At 41.0% G+C, this 19,691-nt stretch overlaps 1 protein-coding gene across 1 annotated transcript; it reads left to right on the top strand.

Moving 5' to 3' along the window:
* Positions 1–9,066: 9,066 nt before the first annotated feature.
* On the top strand, positions 9,067–19,324 carry LOC135675695 (malate dehydrogenase, chloroplastic-like). Its single transcript, XM_065186092.1, has 2 exons — positions 9,067–9,225; positions 17,693–19,324. Exon 2 carries the CDS (start codon positions 17,729–17,731, stop codon positions 18,977–18,979), a length of 1,251 nt encoding a protein of 416 aa, XP_065042164.1. The 5' UTR covers positions 9,067–9,225; positions 17,693–17,728; the 3' UTR covers positions 18,980–19,324.
* The last annotated feature ends 367 nt before the right edge of the window (positions 19,325–19,691 follow it).

Genomic DNA, 19,691 nt, shown 5'->3' on the forward strand with positions numbered 1-19,691 from the left:
TGGATTTGAGTGTTCTCCGACAACTGTGTGATTATTTGTTTTCTGACTTAAGAGTTCATCCGGAGGGAGGGGATGTTTTTTTTCTAGATTAATCCTCCTTGTGGACCCTCAAGAGGAACTCTAGTATTAGATTTCATAAGTTTGAACATGTTCGATAATTTTATATTAGATTTGCTAGAGATAGTCTATTGAACTTGTGTTAACGTTTATGATAAAATAAACTGACAATTGTAAGTCATTGAAGGTTGGTGTGGTAAGATAGGGATTTCACAATCATAACGTTAATGTAAATATTACAGTACGAGATGATAAGTATAAAGAGGTAATATGAGGGGATGAGATCATCATTGCGAGAAGGATCAAAAGGTAATACAATACCACTAATCGGAGAATATTGATGGTGGTAGTGAAAAGTCAATGCCTCACTCCATCTCATTGGTGAAGTTCGCGGAGAAAGCCGTAGAGGTCTTCCATAGATCAACTGATGAAGTCACCGAGATAGATTTAGAGTTTCTTCTATAGGAAAAAGATCCCGAGTGGATAAGAGACATTTGTAGCCAAGGACATAAGGCGAGGAAGAAACCACCTCAAAGAAGTGCCAACCCTCTTTTGTGTTCTCTTAAACATCACTAAAAAAACTTTTAAACCTAATAGGACGATAAGGCTATGGAGCCTAATGGTTTTGTCTCTCACGATCAAGAGACATTTCCTAGTAATTTGTCTCCACGAATTTCCTATCTTGGAATTACAAGGGTGATGCTAAGAAAGAATACTTGACATATCTCAATTTTTTAATTAAAGAGAATAAATTTGTTAAGTTTAATTTGTTAGTATCGGAAAATCTAGGGCGACACTACCCTAGATTTTCCAATAGAAATCCACAAATTAATATGTAAAAACCCACAAATTAATATGTAAATACCCACAAAATATCAAAATTCTCGTAAGAAAAATAAGATTTCATCGTCATACAAAAATTAATATGTAAAAACCCACAAATTTAAAAACTATGCATATAAGAAAGATATGTTACCTAGGGAGATTGTATATCCCTGAAAACTTATAGATCTGTGAGAGATGATGAAGTAGGTCAACTATCCTCCTCTCTAGCGGTGATCCACACAATAGGGGTTGCGAAGATACTCCTCAAATCATTGCCCAAATATTTTTCTCACACGCACCACGCAATCAAGAAGGGGTTATCCCTTCTTACTATCCACACGCCTTAAATAAGGTCTACAGTACGAGGAGGAGGAGAGAGCGAGGAGAATAGGATGAGACAACAAAAAAGAATATAGCCCATGCCCCTTTGGTTTCCTCTTATTTATAGAGATCCTTTATATTGGGTATTTGATCTCTAGCCAATTATCCATGCTACTTAGTTTAGTAGGTATCTACGTAATAATCTCTCATTGGCTCTTATTGAATCTCATCCATAGGATCCAACAATTCATGGGCTTATTTGATATTGAATAAGATAGGGGCTCTAGTTGATATCTCATATTTGTCATACCTGTTAAAACTCCTTCTAGCTCAGTGAATTATTATCTCCATAATAATTCACTAATTCATTGATTGCGGACATATTAAACCACTACATCGTAATCCCCAAATGATATATGGGAATCCAATCTATTTGACTTGTTTGTCCTCAATTACCATATATATATATATATATATATATATATATATATATATATATATATATAGTCTCTCATCCATCTAATACCCTAGAGGCCATATACCGGGTATGATTTTATCAGGCCTATATGATTTTCTACTCAAGTCTCACTCTAATTGGATTCTCTCGGATAATTGTTTCTCACTCAATTCGAATGACCTTGACTAGTGATTTGTTTGAGTGAAAACACATGGGATATTTCTCTCATGACATTGAGAACAGATGATCCTCTATTGACATTTAATAGCCCTCATAAGGTTGGCTACTACTCTCAATGATCGATTGTGCTAGATCTGGAACTTCCAGATCTAGATGACTCGCTCGTTACATAATTTACATATATGACTTCACTCTTACTTAGTGTTACATGTTGGGCTCTATGACTCTCGAGTTATAAATACAACATGAAAAGATGGATGTCATATACATTCTCCTATATGTCCACAAATTGTTCGAGGAATAGGGAATGACTCAGTGATATGAAATATCAAATAGCATCTTTCACACTATGATGATTAAGGGGACACTGGTTCAGAACCATATCCTTAGGATGATTGAGTGGATAAAAATCCTCACAGGTCTAGGAATTATCCTAAATGATAACCTATGTATTGAACTTGTGCTTCAGTCCCTACCAAATTCATTTTCTCAATTCATAACGAATTTTAATATGAATAAACTTAATGTAACTTTCCTTAAATTCCTTAATATGTTGTGGGAGCTAGAGAATTCTGTTAAGAAAGAGAAGTCAATTCTCTATAATAGTGAGACAAGAAAGAAATAGAATGTAGAAAAGTCCCTTAAGAATGACAAGAGCAAGGGTAGACTAGGTAAAGCAAATGTTGCTAAGAAGAACTCGATAAAGGACAAAAGTCAATGCTTTTAATATAGCAAAGATGTGCACAAAGAGGAACTACAAAGAGTACCTTGCAGAGAGGGTGAAATAGAAGCTTGAAGAAGCTTTAGGTACATTCATAATCAATCTTTATTTGTCATATTCATGTGATAACACATATGTATTGAATATCGGTAGTGCTTATCATATTTATAATTCGTTATAGGTTCTGATAAGATTTAGGAGACTAGCAAGAGGTGAGATGGACCTCAAGATAGGTAATAGAGTAAAAGTTACTATAGTAGCTGTTGGCGATGTCACTCTACATCTCCCTAGTGGAGTTATTATTACTATTATGAAAATTATTATTTTCATTTCGTATTTGATAGTTAGTCGATATAAATTAATTTTTTTATGAATAATGATTATTCAATATTATTATATGTTAAGATCATTACAAGAGGAATATTTTGTTTATGTTAGACACTGCTCTACATATCATGAATGTAAGTGTGTCTAAGAGGAAACGAGACAAAGTGAACAATGTATACTTGTGGCATTATAGGCTAGGTCATATCAACGAGGAAAGAATTCAAAAGTCGCTAAATGATGAATATTTAAATCCATTCGACTATAAGTCATATATAACTTGCGAGCCTTGCTTTCATGAAAAACTGACCAACTCTCTATTTAGTGAAACCGGAGAGAGAGTCACTGAGCTGCTAGAACTCATATATAATGATATACGTGGTCTATGTCAACTCATGTCACATGTGGTTACTCCTATTTTATTACTTTTATTGATGATTTCTCAAGCTATAAACATATGTACTTGATGAAATATAAGTCTAAGGCCTTCGAGAAATTCAAGGAGTATAAGAATGAAGTGGAGAACCAGACTGGAAAGAGAATCAAAACTCTTCAATCAGATCGAGGAGGTGAGTACTTGAGTATAGAGTTCACCCAGTTCCTCAATGATCATAAGATTTTATCCTAATAGATACCTCCTTATACACCTCAACTCAATGGTATATCTGAAAGAAGGAATCGTATACTGTTAGATATGATGTGGTCTATAATGAGTTTCACCGACCTACCCGTCTCATTCTAGGGATACCCCCTAGAGATCGTAGCTTACCTTCTGAACAGAGTTCCAACTAAATCGATAGCGTCTACACCATATGAGATGTGAAAAAGAAAGAATCTCGATCTTAAGATTATTAAAATTTGAGGCTATATTACTCACGTTAAAATACATAACCTGATTAATTGGAATATAAGACGGAGTGGTGCAAGTTCATACAATATCCCAAGGAAACTTATAAGTCTTATTTCTATCACCTTGTGGATCAAAAAGTCTTTGTAGCTAAGAGAGCGATATTCCTTAATAAGGAACACATTCTTGGTGGAGATAGTGAGAGCATGATATAGTTGAGTGAGGTTAGAAAACCTGGCTCAAGAATCACTCTATAGCTCAAGTTTGTTCAGGTACATAACACACAAGTTTCAATTTTACGTAAGTCTAGCAGAGTATCCCATCATTCGTAGAAATATGTGGGATATATTAGATGAGAGAATGTCGAGAATATTAATCCTTAAACCTACGAGGATGTTATTACGAGTATAGACTTCGGGAAATGACAAAAAGCCATGAATTCTGAAATGGATTTTATATACTTTAACAAGGTTTGAAACTTAGTTAAGGTATTATACCCATTGGTTGCAATTGAGTCTTCAAGAAGAAAATCGGAGTAGACAAAAAGGTAAAGACCTATAAAGCAAGACTAATAACTAAGGGGTATTGTCAAAGATAATTTGTTGACTATGACGAAACATTCTCACCCGTAATCATGCTAAAATCCATCTGAATTCTATTGGCTATTGCGGTACACAATGATTATGAGATTTGACAAATGGATGTGAAAATCATGTTCCTCAATGACAACCTCGAAGAGGAGTTATATATGAGACAATATAAGGGATTCATGTCCAAGGACAACTCAGATAAGGTGTGTAGATTGTTTAGATTCATTTATGGACTAAAGCAAGCTTTCCGAAGTTAGAACATAAGATTTGATGAGGTAATGAGATCTTATGACTTTATTAAGAACGAAGATGAGCTTTGTATGTACAAGAAGGTAAATAAGAGCGCTATCACATTCTTAGTGTTATATATGTATGACATTATGTTCATTGGAAATGATGTAGGAACACTCTCCACAATAAAGACTTGGTTATCTATGCACTTCTCCATGAAGGACTTAAGGGAAGCATCTTACATCTTGAGGATTCAGATCTATAGAGATAGATCCAAGAGGATACTTGGCTTATCCCAAGTACATAGATACCATTGTTAAAAGGTTTAGTATGAAAAAATTAAAAGAAGACTTACACCAATGAGACAAAAGATATCGCTTTTTAAGGGTATGTCCCCAAAAACTTCTGAATAAAGGGTGAAGATGGATATAATACCATATGCCTCAATGATAGGGTCTATCATGTATATCATACTATGGACCAGGCCTGATACAACACATGCTCTATATTGAATCTCGTATTTTGATAATGAAGTCAATTGATAATTATGTTTATGTTTTAATCCACGTTTTGAGTAATGTAGGATGCTTTGATCAGGATGAGACAATTAAAGCTGGAAAAATCATGTTGTGCTGGAGGAACATGTTAGAAGATTGGACGTCGGGCCGATGGATCGGTCGATGTATCGACATAAGGCTTCGGGCTGTGGACTTGGGCATCGGGCCAAGAAGAGCGGGTATTGTGCCAAGGATATCAGAGTTGCGGAGTCAACTGGTCGATTAGGCAATAGGCCGCATGAGAGGACGATGCACCGAAGAATCGGACGAAGCGTCGAGAGACCAATGACATGCCGGACAACTTAGTTAATTGCTCAAGATTAATTATCTCGATCGAAGTTTTATTTTAAGTGTGTAGGATTAACTACGATGAATGTAAGACATGCAACAGGAGTTGTGCCGGAGTCAAGACTATGATCACGTTGGGAGTTCGAGAGCTCGATGGAAGTCCGGACGGTCGTCGGAGGTTCTGCGGGAACAAATCCGAGAAGTCCAAGAGCTTGCCAAAAGAAGCTTATCGGAACTCGTCAAGTAGATCGTCGCAAGTCCAGGAGTTTGCCGGAAGTCCGCAGGAGCATTGCCGGAGGTCCATTGGATGTTCGCCGGAAGCTCGCCGGAAGAAGCGATTGATGCACCGGAGTAAGCTGTAGTAAATGTCTTAAGAACTATCGTAGTTAGCACGATGATTAAGTTAGAAATGAGAGGTGATCCCATTAACTTAATCTAGGGGCAATTGGGCCCTTGAAAGAACCAAATTGGGCCGAATGGATCAACCCATTCGGACCCAGATCTCTTGGCCAAAGGTGGCACCGCCCACGGCTCAGTCTCCGAGTTCTGGCTGGGCGGTGCAACCGCCCCAGTCAAGCGATGGCACCGCCTGAGCTCGATCTTCGAGCTCTGCCAGGCGGTGCAACCGCCCCTGACAAGCGGTGGCACCGCCTAGAGGCTCAGTCTTCGAGCTCTGCCAAGCGGTGCAACCGCCCCAGTTAGGCGGTGCAACCGCCAAACCCCGGAATTCCGGGAGATGACAGTTTTGAGCTCCAAATTTAAACTGGTTTGGAGCCTATAAATACCCCTCCAAATCCCTGGGTAAAACACACAAGCACCGAGAGCAAAAAAAGAAAGAAAAGCTGTAGAAATTAGTTGAGAAATCCCTCCTTTAGCTTAAGTGTTAGAATTATGTTTAAGAGAGGAGAGTGAGTGCTTGTAAGGGTTGTCTCCTAAACTCGGTAAAAGGAGAAGAGATGTGTAAGAAGGAGATTGATCTTCGCCTAGTAAAGGAAGATCGTTAGTGGATGCCGATGGCCTCGACGGAAGAGGAATCGGAGGAGTAGATGTAGGTCACGATTGACCGAACTACTATAAACTCTCGTCTTCTCTGGTTTGCATTTATTCTTACTGCTTACCTTACCTTACTGCAAACCTCTATATGTGCTTTGCTTCCTCTTTACATTTGTTGCACTCTTTTACGAACTCACTTTCAAGTTAAGTTTTTGAAAACGCTTTTACGTCGGAAATCAGTTTTATCGTACGAACATCATATTTCAGTTTACATTCTGATTTCTATCTTAACTGCAAACTTCCTGCCTTGCTTTACTTTAAATACATTTCCATAAGCTTTCAATGTACGAATGCTATAAGTGGTCCTATTGCTTTTATAATATGATATACAAATTGTTAGCTAAATTCTTAGCTAATATAATTAAAAAATTTCTAAAGAAATTTATTAGTTAAGAATAGTCTGATTTTATTCCCCGTCGTAATATTTATGATAATATTTTTATAACTATGGAGTTTTCTCACAATGAATTGTTGTTAGGTCTAAAGGTAAATTACCTGTTAGTTTTTGTGAAGATTAATTTGAAAAATATATATGATAAGATCTTATAGGAGCTAATTAAGGAGATGCTAACTATGATAAAATTTTCTTCTCAGTTTGTTAACTGGATTTCAACTCATCTCTATACCTCATTTATGTATTGTCTCATCAATGGAAAGATCTCCAGGTGTTTTACTACCCATAAAGGTATTCATTAAGGAGACCAGATAACCTCTTACCTCTTTATAAGGTGCTCAGTTGTATGCTACATAATAAGATTGAAAAGGGCAAAATTACTTCGTTCAACATTAGTGGTTGAATGACATCCTACTTATGTTTAGAGCAAATCCCAAGTCTCATAAGAATATTATTTCTATGCTTAACTTATTCATTACTCTAATCTCAAAGTTAGCCTAATCAAATTTGATATTTTATTTCTCAATAATTGTCCCCTCAGCACAAAGCACCATATCTGTGATTTGTTGGAAATTAGAGAAAGCAAGTGGCCTCTCAAATATATCTGGGCAGTTTCATCACTAATAGGAAGCTTAGTGAAAGTCATCAGAACTTTCTTTTAGCCAGGTCTACTAAGGTTTAGGGTTAATCTATCAAGTTAGGAGGCCTAGATATTGCACAACTTTATAGGAGTCTTTCTTTAGATGATCTAAATCAATAGAAATAAGGTACATTTCAGGAACCAATTATGAATGCCAACTAGTTGAAATAATGACAAGTACAAAAGATTTCTATGAATGCCAAAGCTATCTTAAGACTATTCCTCCTAAGGTGGAAGGATATGATGCAGGTGATAATAGAGAAAGGTTAATAAAAGAGAAACCTTAATCTTTTGAAAGAGAGAAACTAGGTATGTGTAATCAAAGATATTTGGAAGGCTTCTCATAATTTTCATCTCATATAAATTTGATTAGCATATCAATAATTTAATAATTCACTATTTTTCTATAATGTATATATAATTAATATAAATAGGTAAAAGTGATAAACATTTTTAAATCTAATATTAGAAAATAATTAATAATTGGATTTTTTTAGTGAAATATTTATTTGTGAAAAGAAAATTTAAAGATATACAATAATATAAAAAATAATTATTATTTTTTCACTGAGAATCTACATGCAATAGTAATATGCCTTAAAAGTCAAATTAAATTAAATATGATGATTCGCTAATAATATCATATACAATAAACCAAGGTCTGCCGTTTCGACCCGGGCTCGGTACCGGTACGGTACGGTATACCGCTCTGTACACATCAGGTGTATTGAGTACTGTAGCACTGCTACGGTGCTACAGTGCTCGGTGGTACAGGACGATCCGCGTATCGCTGGCCTGTCGGACCGGTACGTATCACCCGTACCAGACGGTACGGTTCGGTACGACAGACCTTGCAATAAACTTAATTGAACTGAAACACAGTCAGATCGATCCATATGGCACGATCCTTACTCCCACATATAATTAATTATATTTAGATGAAATTTCGATCATCAATTTGACGTGATAAGATTAATCTGATTTATCTTTTTTTTGTGTGTGATTGTATCTTTAAGAGGAATAGAGATTTGATAGGTCAGAGGCAAATTTTATTCGAGGACAAAAAAAATCGATAGCTTAAGATAAAAATATGTTTCTGAATCGGATTCGGATTATTTGGATTCTTAATTGGGTTCGGGTGCGTTAACGGGTGTGGTGCGAATCGGCGCCAACCACGAATCCACCCTGTTTGCTGGTTGGTAGATGCAGCTGATTTATTTACTTGGAAGAAGCAACGAGGGCCGAAAGCGAGTCGAACGGGCAATCAATCGCGAGGTCGGCGGCTTCCCGCTGCAACCAACGGCCACGGACGCCGGATCGGACCGTGAGCACCCGCAGTTGAATGGGGATTTCCTGTCTGAGTCCAGACACGGCAGCGTCCGGGAGGACCGGGTATTTGTTCCTTTTTCTTCTTGTGGTGGTGGGCCCTAGTCACTAGGCAGTGAAGCGGGATCACGAGTCGGTCGTGGTGCTCGCTCCGCGGGTACGGAGTCTGGATCCTGGATTCGACGCAATTGGGTAACTACCTCGAAGTTGGCGTGGGCAATTTGTGTTCTTCCGTCGCGCTTATTACATGGGATGCGAATCTACAGGGAACGAGAGCAAGGCACAACACATACACGAGGCAGAGAGAGAGAGAGAGAGAGAGAGAGGGAGAGGGAGAGCCTGCTTCGCATATTGTTTGGCGATCTCCGTCGGGCGTCGATCCTTGGACGGGGGGAAGATATCACGGCCGAAAAGGTAATATAGCTTCCTCCCTCCTCTATTTTGGTTACTCATCGTCTTTTGTGGTTGAATTTGATGCGTTCGTTGCTGCGCATTCCTGTATCTGTCTGGTCCCTGTAGATCTTTGTATGATCAATTTGGTATCGCGTAAACTGATTGGGTAGGGAGGTAGCCGGATCGAGATCTCTCGGTTTCATGCCTGGGATCTGAGATCTGGATCGCCTAGACTCGGAAGATTTTGGTTATTTTGCTTCCTCGGTCTGTTTTTTTTTTATTCGGACAGAGGATAGCTTGATCTCTTGTCTCGTGATCTCCGAAGATATCTGGATGAATGTCGAATGGCAACCTTCTTCTTCTCCGTTCACTTGCTTTTGGATAGTACCTGGAATTAGGTTCTTGATCTCTCTGGAAATTTGCTATCAAGATCTTGTGAAAAGAAGACTAGATTCCGGTGCACATATCTTTTGATTTATTATGGTATACGAAAATTCAAGCACCGTCCGTTCTATTTTGGAGTCTTTTCTCGCCGAGGTATTGGTTGTCGGTACACATATCTCTGGACTCGTTGATTTCATTACGCCTCTTGGATCCGATCAGTAGGTGGATGGTTGGTCCCCTGGATGATATTTCGTGGTTGTCTTTTTCCTTCGTGTTGATTTATTTTGAATCTTGATTCGTGGGTCCAATTTGGTGCCCTGCCTTTTCCATTCTTCTACTATTTTGACAGCTTTTCTTCGCTTTGAATCGTCTACTCGCAGCCAAAAGAGGTTGGGCCTGATGGGAACCTCGGTGCACTTTATTTGCTTTTGAGCCCCATGGTGGCCTAGAAATGTTTGCCACCACACAAAATAGTAAAGTGCCCATTTAACATTTCTGCTTTGGGTGTTTCAGGGAGGAAACGGAAACATCATTTCGGTTTTGTTTTTTATTTTTTTTGTTTCTAAACTCCTTGGGGCTTTTCATCGGAAGATTTAGAGGGTGGATCTTTAGTGGCTTGGGTGTGATAACGACTGCTTGATCATCGTGGAACTTATAAAAGTAGAAAGTTGACTAAATATTTTCCAAGTCACAGATTCCTACTCCCAGAAACCACCAAGATATCATAAATAATTTAGAAAAAATTGAAGTACTAGAAATGAATGAACTAAACAGTCTTTTTGCATCAGTTTCTCACATCTAATTTTCAAGCAAGAGGAGAAAAGAAATAGAAGCTCAATGGGCTTGTAATTTGGTTGATTGAGTAACAAGATGCGCCTGATGGTAGCCATCTTTGGGTCTCTTTTAGTGATGAAATAAAGGTTCTTTTAAGGGAGAAAGAATGTAACTTTATTAACCTTTGGTTCTAATGTACTTTGTCCTCAAAAGTCCTCTCTGGGATGAAAAACCATGCATAAATTTTGCATACTTCCCCCTCTAAAACAAACCCCCCTCCTTCCCCCCCTCCTTTTCTTATTTTCCATTCTTTTCTTTAATGCTTTACTTTAAGTTCTTTCACATAATTATAGCAGCTGAGATGTTTCATATGTCTTATCATCATTGTACCACATGTTATAGGATAGAGATTTTTTTTTTGGCGATTTTGTATAATTTCCAGATCAGAGGGATTGACCTTTATTTTTAGAGCTCTATTCCTTAACTAATAAGTTTGAAACTAAAGGCTTCCTATTGCAGTTAGATGTTCTTAAGTCTTCCTTTAGTTTAATTGCCAATGGAATCTTCATTTTTTTGACCTATCTTATATGCATATATAATGGATTTAAACACCGATGGACTGGTATGAACCAACCAGGATTTACCAGGCCCATCAACACCTGTATAAAAACATGTACTTCGTTAACAGCATATGTAGACATTCACTTTTATGTTTTTCTCTTTTGATTTGTTAGGTTACTGATACTGGTATTAGTTTGACATTTAAATCCTTGATCTAGTAGTTTATTGTCATGTTGAAGTTAGCCACATCTTATTTTTAATTCAACATGAGTGCAATATTAATTTGATTGACTTTAAAATCACATTTGTTTCATTATCTTATCATCATTGCTCCGTCTGTTATGAGATAGAGATTCCTTTTTTGTGGTTTTGTAGAATATCTGGATCAGAGGGCTTGACCATATCCTACGGCAATTAAATTTTCTTATGTCTACCTTTAGTTTTAATGTAATGGAATCTTTAGTATTTGGACCTTCAAGATATGCATATATAATGGATTTAAACATGTATGGACTGGTATGGACTAACCAGTATCTACTGGTCGGATCAAGTACCTGTCTGAAACTGTATAGTACAACAACGGTATATAGACAATGACTTGACTAATTTATTTTTTGATTTTTTAGGTTACTGAGACTGGTATTAAACTGGCATTTAATTATTTAATCTATATAGTTTGTCATAATGAAGTTTGTCACATCACAGTTGTAATTGAACATGAACGGGGTATGATCTGATCAATGTGTACTTGTATTGATATAGATGATGTTTGCGCAATGTTTTTAAGTGACAAGAAGTGTTTAAAAAAATAGTTTATGGATTTTTCTACTCCGAAAGACCTGCTGTTCCATGATAATAGCATTTTTCTGCCTATATCTGCAGAATACATAGATATGTTGAAGAAGTTTCACTCATTTGGGCTATATGCTTAATTTTTTTGGTCTTCGTCGTCCTTTCTCTTTTTCTTTTGTCATCAAAATAAGACAAAAATATAGACAACTAGTAAGATTGAACCAAATTGTATTCTCTATCAATTGGTTAAATGACACAATGGCTTGCTTCTTAGTGTGCATTTGACCGTATGAAGTTTTGGATGACGAGAGAATGTTAGAGAGAATGACATTAACAGTGCATTTTAGTCAATATACGAAGGTTTCGGTTGGTTGCTGATAAATTTGTACCAAGCCTTGTCTAGCTGGTGCAAGAGGTTATTGTTCGGTGTATGCTAAGTTTTCAAGGATATGCAAACAACTACTTTTTTGGGGAATTATATGTTCAATTGCTGGCATTATGAGCATTGTGCAGCTGCAAAATCCCCTTATTGTTTATATTACAAATAAACCATGTATATGAAAATTACTTGTCAACCCATCAGCTATAATGCATAAATTGACTGGGAGAATTTATTTGTAATTTCTGCGATTCTAACCAACATTTGACTCAAAATGTAATTATCTTATAAGTCCTTTTTTCTTTTTTTTTTCTTCTTTCTAACATCACTTACTTGCAAGTAAGGTTCGCAATACCGTACCGTACCAGAGTTTCGATCTGGGCTCGGTACCGGTACGGTACAGTATACCGTTCTGTCACGACCTTAGCTGGTTTTGCCTAAGGCGTGCGGCACCCTCGCGCGTCCGTCCGCAAAGGTCAGCCTCCCCGAAGCCTCCCATTGTCCCTTAGGACCAACAAAAGAGAGAACGGGTTAAAGAGAACGCCTCAATCGGGATCCACAAGCAAACATGTCCGAAAAACACTTCATAGACAATACAAATTACAAACAGACTTTACAAGCTCTGAATAGTTGCACAACAAAGGGTAAAATGGTCCATTACAGACCGAAAAGCTCTCGAACGTGTTCACATGACACAACCTTTATTTACAAGCCTAAAGAGGCCACCAACCCAACTAAAATGGGACTTATAAGCCTTCGGCCGCCCCTCTACCTGCTATACAAGGCATGAACATGCCAAAAGACAACGGACAGACATAAGCATTACATCCAACATCTTGTTTAGAAGTTTGTCCGTTACATTCTCCCCCACTTATCCCTTCGACGTCCTCGTCGAAGCCTTTATGAACACTGCAACTCTTCGCCTTTGCTGAGTCTTCAATCTTCCGCTCCAGCTGCAATGCGCCTCCTGGCTCCCAGCTGCTCTACGCTGCTGTTTTTGAGTAGTCGACCCTTTAATCCGCCATGCTGCTACAACTCACCAATGACTCTGACTCTATTGGGGGGGTTGGCTGAGTTGTGTTGATCCTTGTCGATTCTTGCGGATCCACCAAATGAAGGAAAAGACCATCTTTTCTGCGCCAGTCTCTCAAAATTTCCACATGCTGCTTGAACTGGGTGGATGCTTGTTGGAGCTTTAACGAGCATCGCCTCGCAAACTTCTGAAGTTTTGGGTCCTTCCTCCACAAAATTTGCTCATTGACTCTTCTTTCAGTTAGTTGTCACATCCAAGTAGGTTCGCATCACTTCCGCTTTCGATTGGCATTTCGTTGGGAAATGAAGCGGACGATCTACTCTCAGTAGCACTGATCACCGTTGGTGAGGATTTGACAACTATTGTCTTCCATTATCTTCGAAGGGTCTTTGAACTTGTGCAGAGCTCCTCTGCTGGATAGATAAGAGAACTGGGGTACTCGGTTTCGCCCATTCTCTTAAGAGTTGAGAAGGCAAAAGTTACTTGACTTTGCTCGCCTCCTCGAGGTTGTACTTCATGCATCGAGCTGGTTACTGGCCTTCGCCTGCTCTTTGCTCACACTTCTGAAGCACTTGAAGTGTTTGCACTCCTTGCATTGAGTTAGCTACTGTGATTCACCTTCTCAATGCCATTGAACTTCTGGAATGCAAGAAGTTTTCACCCCAACTTGGAGTAATTCTCTGATAGATGAGGTCGCCTCTAGGATTGTACCGTCTTCTCCATCAACCCTGCCGCCTACTCCACTGAGTAGTAAAGGTACAGCACCGTGTACTGCTTGCTTCGTTCCTTGGTCGTGCACCCTTGCATGACCTGAAGTCCTTCACTTACGGCTATCTTGATGAGAAACTTGTTGACACCGGTCTTACGAAGTTTCTTGGCCTCTGCCCTTCAGCCTTGTCTCGGTACTTGGAGATTGCCTCTGCATGCTCCACCTCCTCGGCCCCTTTCACGACCAAGCGCTCTCCCCCCATGAGAGCAAGGGATCAATGACTTGCACGGAAGTCCCGCCTCTGCGGTACCATGGCACTGCCATGCCCATGGCCCTACTATCCGTCGCCTCGCCTCTGTATCCCTTTTCTTCACAATCAGTAGAGATGTCTCCGTGGCACTCCTCTAAGTCCACCTCCATTCTAACTGATGCTTGATTTTGGGTAGCTAAGTCCCTCTGGACTCGTCGTCGCTTCCTCGCCCCTTTCGACCCCCTGCTTCAACACCTCTGTGTTCTCCAAGCAGTCTGTTTGGTCGATGGAAAGACAGACTGCAACTCCCATGCATGGCCTCTGCCATCACGTTGTAGAGTTTGCACCGATTCTGTTCTCCTTAGCTTCCTTGGTAGCAACGTTCGCTTACTCGACCTTGTCCTCTGACTTGTCGGGCTCCCTTAAGCGAATATGAGCTCTGGAGCAGTCCAACTCTCCAGTTGCTTCGATCATACCTCTGCATGATCAAGTCCCTCCCATGGAACTCACTGGTACTTGCATTCGAACTCTTCCCTTGGTGGAACCCAGCCCCCATATACTGATGACCAAGGTTTTCATCCGATGCAAAATTCGGTGCACGCCCGGAAGACCCGCCTCTGCGGTACCATGGCCTTCACTCCTTGAATCCATAGCCCTTCTTGCCGTCGTGTTGTTCACCAAAGCGGAGCTCCCAGTAGCTCCTGATCATACCTCCATATGATCTCATCCCTCACGGGACGGATTGTGTGTATCGCATTGCCACGAACTGTTCCACCACGATCCGCTGCACCATGTCGCCTCCTGGTGACATCTCCATTGCATTCTGATCTTTGTGGAATAAACTCGAATTGTGAACCCTCCATGTGTGGCCTCTGCCAATACATCGCAGGGTCACCTCCACCTTCGATTTTGTTCGTTCCTTTGGCAATCGACCTTCATCCACCCACTCTTGGGTCACACCTAGATGAAGCACCGCTCTAGGACAGTCCGTCGCCTAGTAGCTCTCGAAGTCCACCGACTTCACTGATCTGTGCACCATTGTCTGGATCCTGGGCCTCTGCCCCTACCAGCACAATCTCCGCTGCGCACTGCTTCCTTCATAGCAACTCAAATGGCAACACTGTGGCATATTCTTCAAGAGTACCCGCCTCTGCGTCCTCTTGCCCCGTGCTAAGGCCCTTCTCAACCCAACTTCGCCTCCGCAAATTGAGTCGCCTTAGTTCCTCCATCAAATGCTTCTCCGAGTTAAGGTGCATGTGCCGCAAAGCTCCCTTCGTCTTTGGCACCATGCAAGATGAGTCCGCTCCGTCAGAAAGAAGGACCCATGGAACAACATGATCCTACCCTTGCCTCTGCAAGAGTTCATGTCTTTGACCTCTGTCTAAGGAAAGCACTGTGCTTCTGCTTCATGTTCGAACTTCACTGCTGGCTCCCTTCATGCGGCTTGGGTACTTCGCCAAGTTACACCCAAGTTGCTCCGCTCCTCGTTCTTGCATTGAGTCGATGGTGGCCCTCGCGCCCACCATTCCACGGGTCAGCCCTCCCTTGAGTCCGATCTCCATATCGACTCTAAGTGTGCCTTCATTTAAGTTGCTTTAGGTCGCTCCCCCACTTGATCTCGCAATGCATCCACCAATGCATTCTCTCGAGCGAGATCATGCGACAACTCCTCGCCGCTTGCTCAGTCCATCGAGCTTCGTGAAGTTGTTGTTTGTGAGGTACTCCTCCTCAACATGTGAAGTCCGTCTCACATGATTCTCTCTCTGGAGTGCCGAGACTTATCCCTCCTAGATAACTGTCCCGTTGGAGCAACATCTCTCATCGTTTCGGAGACCACCATCCCCGTGGACTACTCCGATCTGCTGAACAAACTGTGCATTGTTCTGCCTCTTGCAAACGCACTTGCTAGATTGCGCCTCCACGTCAATACAGCCACCACTGCACCCCTCAAGGCCTAGCAACATGCTGAACTCGTTGCACACTTCAGCCTTCTACGGACGTATCCTTTGCATGCCGAAGAGAAAGTTTTAATGCTCCATTGGCGCCGAGTCTCGGCCGCCTTGGGATGGCCACGAACATTCCATCATCCGCATACAAGCCCATGCATGAGTACCAAATTCTTCGAGTTAGCAATTCCCCTCACCTCTGTGAGCTTTGCATAACTCTTTTGGTCGTTGAGCAACTCATTCCACCTTGGATGGTCTCATTCTTGCCAAGCGCCTCGCCTGCTTAGAGCACCATCAAGTATGGTTGTCAACGTTGAGCCGTAGCTCAAACTCAGCCATCCCAACCTTTGTGCGCTCCGCATTCTTCCAAGCTTGCCTGTTCTCGTGGTGCCTCTTGCGCGAAGGGTTGGCCATTCCTCTGAATGCCAATGTCAGATGCCCGCTCCTCTGAGCGACTCTTTTCCCTACATCTCCATGCCCGTTTTCCCTCAAACGGTCGCGCGTGTGCTGACTGCCCTCCATGCAGCCCCACTAGGTCCCCCACGTTTGCATGTCAAGTGTTTCTATGAGTGCTTGTCCCGCTCTGATACCATAATGTCACGACCTTAGCTGGTTTTGCCTAAGGCGTGCGGCACCCTCGTGCGTCCGTCCGCAAAGGTCAGCCTCCCCGAAGCCTCCCATTGTCCCTTAGGACCAACAAAAGAGAGAACGGGTTAAAGAGAACGCCTCAATCGGGATCCACAAGCAAACATGTCCGAAAAACACTTCATAGACAATACAAATTACAAACAGACTTTACAAGCTCTGAATAGTTGCACAACAAAGGGTAAAATGGTTCATTACAGACCGAAAAGCTCTCGAACGTGTCCACATGACACAACCTTTATTTACAAGCCTAAAGAGGCCACCAACCCAACTAAAATGGGACTTATAAGCCTTCGGCCGCCCCTCTACCTGCTATACAAGGCATGAACATGCCAAAAGACAACGGACAGACATAAGCATTACATCCAACATCTTGTTTAGAAGTTTGTCCGTTACAGCTCGGTACACCCAGGTGTACCGAGCGGTATATTCATGCGTGCTACAGTAATGCTACAGTGTCGGAACGGTAGCATATAGTCCGCGTACCGAAAGTCTGTCGAACCGATACGTACTGCCCGTACCGGGCGGTACGGACCGGTACTGCAAACCATGCTTGCAAGACAGTAAAGGTAACTCCTAATAGTTGTTATGACTTATCATAAGTTTCATGAACTGGTGATCATGGATAGAAACCCTACTTTTTCAGTGTTATATCAGAATTATTAGTATCATATGTGTCCATGTCCTGTGCCGATGTCTTTGCCTCGTAGGTAGCAGCTGTGTCATTTGAGTAAATTACATTTTGTTACAAGTTGTGTTATGGAAGCAAAAATCTGTAAGCCATATTTGGCACACTGAACTTTGTTAACTTTAAAGGTAACTATCATTAACGAAGCATACTCTCCTCTAATGCCAAAATAGTAGGATGCATCCTTTACCTAATTAATTTTGTTTTTTTCTATCTCTTAATGATTTCTTTCATGCATAAGTTTTAGTATTCTTGGGTTCCTTTATCATGATTTAGATGGAATTCTACAACTTTGAATGACTCCTGATTTTTTTGTATAAATATCAGGATTTATATTCTTAGTTCTTCCTATCGCACTTTAAGATGACATCAACAGCAGTTACAGCTGCCTCTATTGGTTCAGTTTGTGCACAACCTAGCTTGGGGGCAAGATCCAAGCCCTCTGGCTTGAGTTTTAGTTGCTCAAAGACCATCAATGTTTTCAGTGGCCTTAAAGCATCATCATCAGTTGTTATCGAAGCAGATACGTCATTTTTGGGAAAGGAAGGCATTGCATCTCTCCAGGCATCTTTTGTTCCCAAGATTAGACCAAAACAAGTATTTTCAAATCAACTCCAGCCCCGAGCATCCTCATTTAAGGTGGCTGTCCTTGGGGCTGCTGGTGGTATTGGCCAACCCCTTGGACTTCTTATCAAGATGTCTCCCTTGGTTTCAGCACTGCATCTTTATGATATCGCAAATGTTAAAGGAGTAGCTGCAGACCTTAGCCATTGCAATACCCCTGCCAAAGTTTTGGATTTCACTGGACAATCAGAGTTAGCCAATTGTTTGAAGGGAATGGATGTGGTTGTCATTCCTGCAGGAGTTCCGAGGAAACCAGGCATGACCCGGGATGATTTATTCAACATCAATGCTGGCATTGTGAAGACACTGGTTGAGGCTGTCGCTGACAATTGCCCCGATGCCTTCATCCATATCATCAGCAACCCAGTGAACTCTACTGTTCCCATAGCCGCAGAAGTACTTAAGCAAAAGGGTGTTTACAATCCTAAGAAGCTTTTTGGAGTGACTACTCTTGATGTCGTCAGAGCTAATGCTTTTGTTGCTCAAAAGAAGAACCTGAAGCTCATTGATGTTGACGTACCAGTTATAGGAGGACATGCTGGAATTACTATCTTACCATTGTTGTCAAAGACGAGGCCATCAGCAACATTTACTGATGAAGAAGTTGAAAAGCTGACTCTAAGAATACAGAATGCTGGGACAGAGGTTGTCGAGGCAAAAGCTGGTGCTGGGTCTGCAACCCTGTCGATGGCATATGCAGCAGCGCGGTTTGTCGAGTCATCGCTTCGTGCTCTTGATGGTGATGGGGATGTTTACGAGTGCTGTTTTGTTGAGTCTGAGCTAACCGAGCTGCCCTTCTTTGCATCACGAGTTAAGCTTGGGAAGAATGGTATAGAAGCATTTATATCTGCTGACCTCCAAGGTCTGACAGACTATGAGGCCAAGGCGCTGGAAGCACTTAAGCCGGAGCTGAAGACCAGCATTGAGAAGGGTGTGGCATTTGTCCACAAGCAGGCAGCAACAGCAAGTGCTGCTGCCTCTGCTAATTAATTTTAATATTGCTTCCTCCTCTTCTTGGGCAGTTGGTTCCAGGAGAATAGAATAAAGACCGGGATGACCATTTCGTTCCGTTTTGATACTAAAGCAGGTTATCTATTGTTCTAAGTTCTAACCGTGAGAAATCGTGTCCTGGATGAGATGCGGTAGGCAGGCTAAATTGGATTGGTTTCAGGGATGTTCTATATATCGCAGTTGCATTGGGTGTTTAATTTTTTTTGTCGGGGAATATTTTTATTGTGTTGTCCGACCACTCTTAAAGACAGATCATTCATTGATCATAGTGGTCAAGACGGCAAAAAAAAGTTTCTCGAGGTCAATCTAATAGTATTTGGAGTAGGTCTGCTTTTTCTTATGGTGGTAAGAAGTAAGCTACTGGTTTTCCCTGTTCTTTGATGCAACATGAAACCTGGGTTTTTAGACATGCGATAACCAATAGCGCACTGAAAGGAGACAAACTGGATTCGGACTCTTTTAACATCGTGTTGATGTTAAGTTTCTCAGCTCGTGATGTTTGCATCAAATGAAGTGCTTGAAACGATCAGAGATTTTCTCGGTTGCCATAAATCAAATTACCTGAACGCTCGGCTTTGAAATGTGTACAGTGTGCTACCATCATACTGCAATGCTAAGCCAGTGTTGCTATCCAACATCCGGAAAGTCGGCTAACCTTTGGCCAAACCAAACCTCGTAAGGCGGCAACCCA

The sequence above is a fragment of the Musa acuminata genome, chromosome BXJ1-6, assembly GCF_036884655.1.
Source record: "Musa acuminata AAA Group cultivar baxijiao chromosome BXJ1-6, Cavendish_Baxijiao_AAA, whole genome shotgun sequence".
NCBI classification, from domain to species: Eukaryota; Viridiplantae; Streptophyta; class Magnoliopsida; order Zingiberales; family Musaceae; genus Musa; species Musa acuminata.

Excerpts from the sequence above, each read along its gene's own strand:
- LOC135675695 (XM_065186092.1), top strand. The coding sequence starts at position 17,729 with ATGACATCAACAGCAGTTACAGCTGCCTCTATTGGTTCAGTTTGTGCA.